Source organism: Pectinophora gossypiella, chromosome 8, assembly GCF_024362695.1.
Source record: "Pectinophora gossypiella chromosome 8, ilPecGoss1.1, whole genome shotgun sequence".
NCBI lineage: Eukaryota > Metazoa > Arthropoda > Insecta > Lepidoptera > Gelechiidae > Pectinophora > Pectinophora gossypiella.
The window spans coordinates 8,025,141-8,034,354 of record NC_065411.1 but is presented as its reverse complement, the minus strand read 5'-3'; the positions used below and the strand labels follow the sequence as shown (position 1 = coordinate 8,034,354).

Below are 9,214 nucleotides of genomic sequence, written 5' to 3'. Positions count from 1 at the left end.
CTTTTAAAATCTCTATTAAATGGGATGAATTTGATGTCCTATCAAACGATAGAAATAAAAGGATATCTAGGTAAGTGATTATAAATAAAATTGGATTTTACTCTACATGTAAGCATGTTTGACACACTGTGCCATTGTACCAAATAGTTAAGTAAACCTTTCGAAGTTCCTCTATTTATCTTTACATGACGTTGTGATTTTTTCATAAGTTGACGAGTGATGTATAAATAAAGTACAAACTAAGTAAATACCTAATAAAATATTTTGCACGTGAAACACTAGTTGTTTTAATTTAAAACTGATATTTTACATAATAAAACTACACATGAGTAAGAAATATATGTGCTTATTAGTCCCATTTACGTTTGTGGTCGCGCTATTCATATTTCCAATTTATTCGTTACAATCTTCGGTTTACGATGGGTTTTGACGATACAATAGACGTGCTCAGGATACCGATCATGTATACCATAGATCCCATTTAATTATCACTTATTTAAAACATTTGAAACAGTATAGAAAATACTTAAGATAAAAATCTTGTCAATAAATAAAACAACTTGTGTAAATGGATTGGTATATAATATACCTATTCGAGATTTATTTACAAGAAAGCGCTGGTTAAAAACGGAAGCACAATACTTATTCACACGAAGTGATTACAGTGGTAAATTATTAAAAGTATTGTATTCATAGTGCCTTAGTACCCTTGTAACGCTACAGTTCCTTCCCTTTATCCTTTTTACGTAGCGAAAATATTTTTTTTTAATAATGAAAAAAGCCAGCCATTGGTAACTTAAGCTTCATCTCCACTAGGCGACACATGTCGAGTGACATGTGTTAAACATGTGTCCCCGCAGACATGGCAGACTTCGTCCGATGCACCTTTTTTTGACGTGACTTATTGTGATTTGCCGTAAATGGCATTAACTACTCGGCCGAAACCCGATGCTCCAACTCCACATGACAATTAGATGTCGAGCGAAGACTGCCGAAGTCGTCCGATATTGGGGAAACATGTTTGACACATGGGGGAACCATAATGTGGCCTAGTGAAGACGAAGCTTTATAGTCGTACTATTACTATTCATTTTAAGTATTTCTTAAATAAAGGCTATTTTTATTTTATTTATAAGGTTTATATTAAATAGTCTGAAATACTTTTGAGGAATTTTTAAAACTAAGAAATAAACAGTTAATATGTATGAGAGAGTATTATCAATCCTAAGCAAATCTGGAAAAATGATATTAAGGATAGTATGTTGACCGAGTTATTAAATAATGCTTATTTTTATTAGTGTTCGTCCTTACGTCTCTTTGTACTTTTTTAGTTTAGTTATACTACACATTTACTTTCGAATAACGAACGTACTGTACATACACTTTGAACACTTTTAAGATTTTTTTATATGAATTTCTAACGTTGCCTATAAAAATATTTTCTGATAGTACTCTTTGAATCTACGTAAGTAATCTATTACTACAAGATGCAAAGTTATTACAAAGATATAAGATCAAGATTTTAAATCAGCCATACAAAACGTAAACGAAGTTGGCTAAACCGAATGGATCGGTGGCTGAGGGCTGACACCGGGCAATACTTTTAGGCTATCAGTCCTCAGGACACCTAGGTAGCTCAAGGATACAATGTACCTCGCAGTGGTCTAAACACGAATTTATAGTCGTAATGCTATCGCTTTGAGTTCGATTAACAACATGTATTTGGAGGTTTGTTAGTTCCTTTCCTACTTTATCCATACCTATCTAGACACGCGGTAGCGTGTCAAGCCAAGTTCAAGAAACAGAACTGGCGAGCCGCACCGTGTGTAATATTACACGAACCATTTGGAGCCACTTTTGACTCCCTCATAAATCAAAAACTATTTTACATAAACGTATCAAATTTGGCTTATATATGTATTATAGTCGTAATGCTATCGCTTTGAGTTCGATTAACAACATGTATTTGGAGGTTTGTTAGTTCCTATCCTATTTTTCCCATACCTATACATTTTACTCTAAGACGATACAATAGATAATTCTTAATTTCGCGACTGGGTTGTCTACTAATAATGCTCCAGAGAGTACCATCTGGGAGGATTAGTCCTTAATAATGTAGGTGCGATGTACTGAGCATATGAGCGACCAATTTCGGCCGTGGCGACCACTTCGACTCTTACTCTGCACGACGCTGATGCGTCTGAAGATGGCGTATGTACTTATAAAAATAATACCGAGAATAACTTTGCATTTTGTAGACATCTAATTTGCTATCTTATATTACTAACATCTATTTAAATATATTGCGGAAACATTTGCTTACTCTATAGGTACGTTTCAAATCACGAACTTGTTTATATTCACATCTAAAAATGCCAGACTAAAAGGAAAATAGACGATACACCTTAAAGAGATTGCCATTTTCTTTTAATCTGAACTAAAAACAAATAAAAAGTAAAACAGTAATAAATAATTACTCTTTTAGAGATCTCCAACAAGTATAACTTTAATATAATAACATAAATTAATAATTTTATACCTTTTAAATCACAGCAAAGAATATAGACGTCCAAAAAAATTTAATTATAAACTTTTAATAAATAAGTACCCACAAAACTAATGCGTGAGAATTCCATAAAAATACTTTATTTATCTTTATCGCGTATACGATGTCATCTAAAGAATAAAATGTAAATACCCAAAAAAAAACATTTATAACGGGTTTTATGGAATTCACTCGCAGGCTAAAACTACTTATCACAAGATATAATCAAATTATGTAACGATTCAAATAATCCAATTATCTACCTTAAAAATATTAGATAATATAGGTTTTCTCATGGCACTTAGATTTTGCGTAACTGTCAATCGTATCAATTTATCTAAATCTAAAACATAATTTTATCGATCATCATTTCAACAAACTTTGTTCTAAGGGTGCAACAAAAGTGTTAACGTTAGTACTTACTCTTACTCAAACTTATCATTTCGTTAATTACTCTTTCACCGTTTTCAAAAACATAATGAACCGAAATGTATAAAAAGATAGGTATGAATGGGATGATAGATAACAAGTAAATTTACCTTAGGTACTGACAGGGCCTGAACCAGGTTGCCCGATGGTTTTCACGAGGTCCTCTTACCTAGCTTGAGGTTTGGATTTTTAGAGAAGCGACTGTCAACCAATATAATATATTTTGACGTGAATATCGTCTTTTAAATTGGTTCCATATTGGGAGGCAATTCAATAAACCAAATGATAACAAAATCGGGGGATACAGTTTGGTGTTACAGCCTCATATCTATCATCTCCATTTATTAATTCGGGTAAATTGGAGATTCTGACTGTGACGCATCGCACGCGGTTTGGAAGAAGCGCCACCATTTTTTTTAAATGCCTTCGACGTCATTCACTACTTGCCCGTAAAATATACATAAAATCATACGCATCTAGAAAGCTTCTTTAGCAGCAGCAATAAGGGCGAGTATGTCAGCCTTGTCCGAGGGTTGTCAGGAGGGCGCGGGGGCGGGGGGCTCCGCGAGCGGCGGCGAGCTGGCCTGCCCGCCCGCTGACAGCTCCGCCTTCACGCGCCGCGCGATATGCGACCGCGTGTGCTTGCGCAGGTGGTCTTTACGGTAGAATCCTGGAAATGGAGATAGTCATGGTATCGTAAAGCTCAATACACAGAGAGGTGGTACCGGGAGCGTTTCGGGAATGGATTTGTGTGGTACACACAGATTTCTTGGCGCAGAGCGAGATGAAACTTTGGTCCGAAACAAGATTTAAACTTGTGGAGTACACAAATTCTGCTACACAGTGGTCCACTTGTAACTAAGTAACTTAACACCGGCTGAGTCCGGAGACCGGATGAATTGAAGATTCATAATCCAAAGAAACTCCAAGAACGCCAAAGAGCAAGCAGTCATCTTGGTTTAAAAACCTCCGGGAGTAGATAAAATTAAGAACGCCGAAATGTTTCAACTTCCTATACTCAACTTCCTGAGCATTAAATGGAGAAAGCTCCCTGTATGGAGACGATAAAGTCGTAAGTCTTTTAAAATAAGTTCTTTTAAAATACAAAACTATTGTGTCTGGAATGTCGACCGTAAGAGGTTAAAGGAGGTTATAATGGTCGTACCTTTCCCACACTCGTTGCAGATATGCCGTTTCTCTCCAGAGTGTATGACGAAGTGCAAGGTCAGTTGTTCCTTCCGCTTGAACGCCTTCAGACAGACGGAGCACACGTGGGGCCGCTCGGGGTTGTGCGACTGCTTGTGGCGAGTCAGGTGGTCTTTGCGTTTCAACGCCGCGTTGCAGATGTCGCAGATAAACCTGGCCACGTCACAATGAACATTATAACATAACATAAACTCACGACTATAAGACTATATCCCACTTGGGGTAGTTAGAGGTACATCCATCCCAAGGTGAACTAAGTACCCACACGTCTTCACCCAGGTCTCTGTTATATCTACGTGATAGGTGGTGAGTCGTGTCGCTGTCTATAATGGTCGAGCCAACTGTGTTAGTGAAAACTGTACTTAAGATAAATAAATTAATAACTCATTGGTGCAAGACTTTCAACATTTCACACTATAACACGGAAGAAAGCTTTAGGAAGAAATAATTGACTTATTAAAGATTTACTTCGGTTAGCATTCACTACTTGACCGCTGAGGACTCACACGGTGTAAAATTTAAGGCAAATAAGCCTTGATGGTCGTATGAGAGGATCATGTTTCAGATAATTGAAAGACAGAAAACGACGACCCAGGCTCGGTATCATCATCACCAGCCCATTAACGTCCCCACTGCTGGGGCACGGGCCTTCCCTATGGATAGATAGGGAGATCGGGCCTTAAACCACCACGCGGGCCCAGTGCGGATTGGTGGTTATTAACGACTGCTAATGCAGCCGGGACCAACGGCTTAACGTGCCTTCCGAAGCACGGAGGAGCTCGAGATGAAAACTTTTATTTTTGTGGTCACCCATCCTATGACCGGCCTTTGCGAAAGTTGCTTAACTTCAACAATCGCAGACCGAGCGCGTTTACCGCTGCGCCATCGAGCTCCTCAGGCTCTGTAACTAGACCTCAAATAACCTAACTCACCTCCTCTCCATGGTGTGTCCAACCAGGTGTTGTTCCAACAGCCCTCGCTCCGGATACGCCATGTGACATTCCGGACAGCAGTATAGCGTGCTGCCGTCTGAAACGACACACATTAGCCATTTACTAAGATAAATCCAATTACGGATATGACATGTCCTAACATGGATACGACAATCATATCATCAAAACGATGAAAGGCTTTATCGTCCTTGTAGATACCTCATAGTTTTAAAAGGACAAGCCTAAGGTGGATATTACTACCCATTGTGGTGTAACCATTAACATCTCATCGCCACAGACATTCCTTCATGTTGAAGAGGACACGGTTCCTTTGATTCTTAGTCCACCAGTCGGCTATTCCGACATGTTCGAGATGACAAACATTTGAACACATTGTTCGCACTTTCTATATTTATTTTTATTCCCCTTATTATTATTAGAGAACATAAAATTAATAGGTTGTGTCTGTCTGTCTTATCCAATGAAAAATCGACCTTAAGTAATATATCTGTTATGTGGTCTTACCCAAAGCAGTAGTAAGTCGTATCTCCCCCGGCTTGGGCCTCGGTTTCTTCTCCTTGGCGGCTTTCTTTTTCTTCTTCTTCTTGGGTCCCACGATGGTGGTAGTGGTGTTGGTGGGGCTGTGGTTCATTATGGACGTCGTCTGCACCAGCACGCTGTTCTGGTTTGATGCCACTTGGGGAGGCTCCGGCTAGAGAAGTACAAAGTTACTTGTATTCAGCTTAGTACAAGAAACATACCAAGACAATGTATTCAGTATTCTGACAACAGTCATCTGCATCATGCAAGGTCTAATCCGACGAGTATCTATAAGAGTGGAAGAAGCGAAAGTGATGTGTCAGACTCGTAGTAAGTGGAATTCCGTAGTATCTAACTACGTCAATGGGAAAATGACGTGATGGTATGTATGTATATGAAGCATTCTTATGGACTATCCTTTTGTGCTGTCCTAAGTGCGCTAACACCTGCACTATTAAAGACCTTTACGAAGCCACTGACAATGCCGTAAGCGTGGCCAGTTATTGGTCAGCAAAAATTTAGTATCGATCGCCATCGACTCGCAAAGAAGAAGATGGACTATCCTGAGCTTAGAAAAACTTCCAGAAAGGAAAGGACAGATCTTGGCCTCGGACAACGTTTGAACACGTGAAATGGCTAACGCAACCTGACATCGGTAGGGTTGTACGAAAACATATTACTTTTCAGTCTGATTTAGTCTGTATGTTCTAACAAAACCAAGGAAGAAATACACTCTTCTTCTATCGTGTGGGTTGTGAGGTGAATTATCAACCTCCAAAAGCCCCCGACATGGATTCTGTAACGACTACTTACTAACACAAGTAAGTAACCGGGACCAATGGCTTAACTTGCCTTGCAAAGCACGGATCATCTTACTTTCGGACAATCAGGTGATCAGCCTGTATTGTGCTAACCAAACTAGGGATCACAAAGATGATTTTTGTGATTTGTCCCCACCAGGATTCAAACTCGGGACCTCCTGAACGTGTGCACAACGCTGAACCACTGGACCACGGAGGCCGTTATTATAATATATATTAGAAATACACTGAGATATAGGTACTAACAGCACTATATCCATCTTAGAACAAATAATAAGAAAACTGAATCTTGCCTTCTCATTGCTTGTGTGTTTATTCGTAGCTTGTGCTTCTGTTCACTATTCTCTGTGCACCATTAGAGATCACGGGCAAACATTTATCTATATATCGTGGTAGATCGTGGCCGACATTGCTAACTGACGCATCTGTAATTTTTTCCTAAAGTGATTTGTGTCTTATTGACAATTGTAAAAGGAGCAAATCAGATTCGCCAAAAATTGCAGATACGTCAGTTCACGACATCAACGACGATATGTATGTCTGTAGGTAAATAAACACTCACAGAAGCAATACTAGACATTGAAGGCAAGGTGTTCGCAGCGACGGCGACTATAGCTGGCTCCTCCCTCTTGCCCTCGACTGCGGAGACCGGCGTGGAGTACTTCAGCAGGTGGTGCAACGGCAATGGCAGCGCTGACAGGTAGTCCGCCACGCCGCCGCCGAGAGACTGCCACGTCGAAGAGTCCACCTCGCCGATACCTGGTGACACGACTGACAGCATGTTACATTAGCGGTCGGGTGCAAAGACACTTCGAGGGAGACTTGTCATAGAATAAAGAATAATACTGCGTGTAGAAGGGTAACTTTTTGCCTTGCAGTAATTTGTATCGAACGCAGAGCTAGATTTGAGTCACTAAGGAGTAACAGAGAGCACGCGTGGACTGTTTGTCTCCCTCTCACTTATGCGTTTAGATGGTACACGTAACGAATGATGTTCTTGTATGGAGTGTCCAGTGTGTGCTTTTGTGAATGTAATTGCAGCTCACGATAAATACATGACGTACTCGTACATAGATATATTATGCGTCGCGCAGTCGGGTAAAAGGGACTGTACTTACAGGAATGTAGTATATGTAGTGTAGGTAAGAAAGCGTCATCCAACTTACTGATATACTCGTTGTGCTGGTTGGCCTGCGCGCGGTCGGGCCGGGCCTCCTGCTTGATGGCCCGCGCCAACGCCGCCGCCTCCTTCGGCTCGTGTAGCACTACTAGCAGCTGCTGACCTTGTTGCAGGGGCGCTTGCGTCACTACAATACAATACAAAGCTCTTTAAAACACTACTCGTATGCCATATAGTGGGACTTAATATACTGGGTGTTAGTGACATCGTAACGAATACTGAAGGGGATGGTTCAGATCATGATTCTGAGTTAATATCAAGTGGAATTTTCCGTCTGAATCAAAAGTTTTCGTTACGATGTCACTAACACCCTGTATACCTCCTCTTATCACGACCTCTGTGGTCCAGTGGTTGAGCGTTCGGCTCACGATCCGGAGGTCCTGGATTTGATTCCCGGTGGGGACATATCACAAAAATTACCTTGTGGTCCCTAATTTGGTTAGAATATTACAGGCTGATGACCTGATTGTCCGAAAGTAAGATGATCAGTGCTTCGGAAGGCACGTTAAACCGTTGGTCCCGGTTACTACTTACCGATGTAAGTAAATAGTCGTTACATGAGCCATGTCAGTGGCCTTTTGCGGCTCAATAGTAACCCTGGTGGGTTGATGAAGTTGCTCCGCCTCCCAACCCAAACGATAGAAGTAGAATATATACCTATATGTTGTTGTACAAGTATCTCACCCTGGTGTTGTTGCATCATGGTCGCCATCAAGTCGTGGTGCTCCTCTCTGTACTCCCTCTTGTCAGATCGTTCCTTCAGCACGGAGTCGTGGACATAGCCCGTCTGACCGCCGTATGCGATGTTGCCCAGGTTCACTGACGATGTCGACGCCGATATTGTCTGGTACTTCACGCCCGAGTTTACTGTGGAGAGATTACTACATCAGCTCGCCTGTAAGCCCTCTTATAAATGCTTGCTCCACACAAAACAGTATCAGTCCAATTCAGCCCGTCACGTTAGACAGAACGTCTTACCAGTTAGTGAACTCTTAGTAATTAAAATCTGAATATTCATTACTCGTTGGCAATAGAGACGAATGAGCACTGTCAGCTCAGACATGTTGAATTGTTGACGGAACTTTTATATGGATGGTACAGGTACAATAAAGTAGAAATCAACTTGCCAGTGTGTATGGGCGCGATGCCGGCAAGCGCGACGGTGCCGGGCTGCGCGGCACTCACCACCACCACGCTCTCAGCCTGCCGGAACTTGACGCCGTCCACCACGCCGGCGGGCGCCACCGCGAACTGCACGCTGTTGCCCGCCGCCGCCTGGTAGCGCGTCTCCTGCACCACGCCGCCGCCGCCGCCGGAGCCTTCATATCCGAACTTCGCTGCGAACTGGTGGATCGTCGGTATCGCCGCCGCTGTCGGGATGTGACCCGTGAACGGCGCGAAGTTCATGACGACACCTCACTGCAACCAAACACACGCTCGCACCCATCTCGTTATCGCGACGAACTACGTGCGAAGGTGATCCTTGCAGGTGCACGGACCACGACCGAGTGAATCGAAGGGTGCGGCCCCTACAGGGCGCTCTCACCCCGCCATTGCCTCA

At 41.9% G+C, this 9,214-nt stretch overlaps 1 protein-coding gene across 1 annotated transcript; it reads right to left on the bottom strand.

Moving 5' to 3' along the window:
• Positions 1–3,129: 3,129 nt before the first annotated feature.
• LOC126369015 (adult enhancer factor 1-like) lies at positions 3,130–9,095 on the bottom strand. Its single transcript, XM_050013304.1, has 8 exons — positions 8,781–9,095; positions 8,338–8,520; positions 7,640–7,780; positions 7,036–7,232; positions 5,638–5,824; positions 5,113–5,209; positions 4,140–4,333; positions 3,130–3,644 (listed from the first exon to the last, which is right to left on the bottom strand). The coding sequence occupies exons 1-8, from the start codon at positions 9,058–9,060 to the stop codon at positions 3,511–3,513; spliced, it is 1,413 nt and encodes a 470-aa protein (XP_049869261.1). The 5' UTR covers positions 9,061–9,095; the 3' UTR covers positions 3,130–3,510.
• Positions 9,096–9,214: the final 119 nt, after the last annotated feature.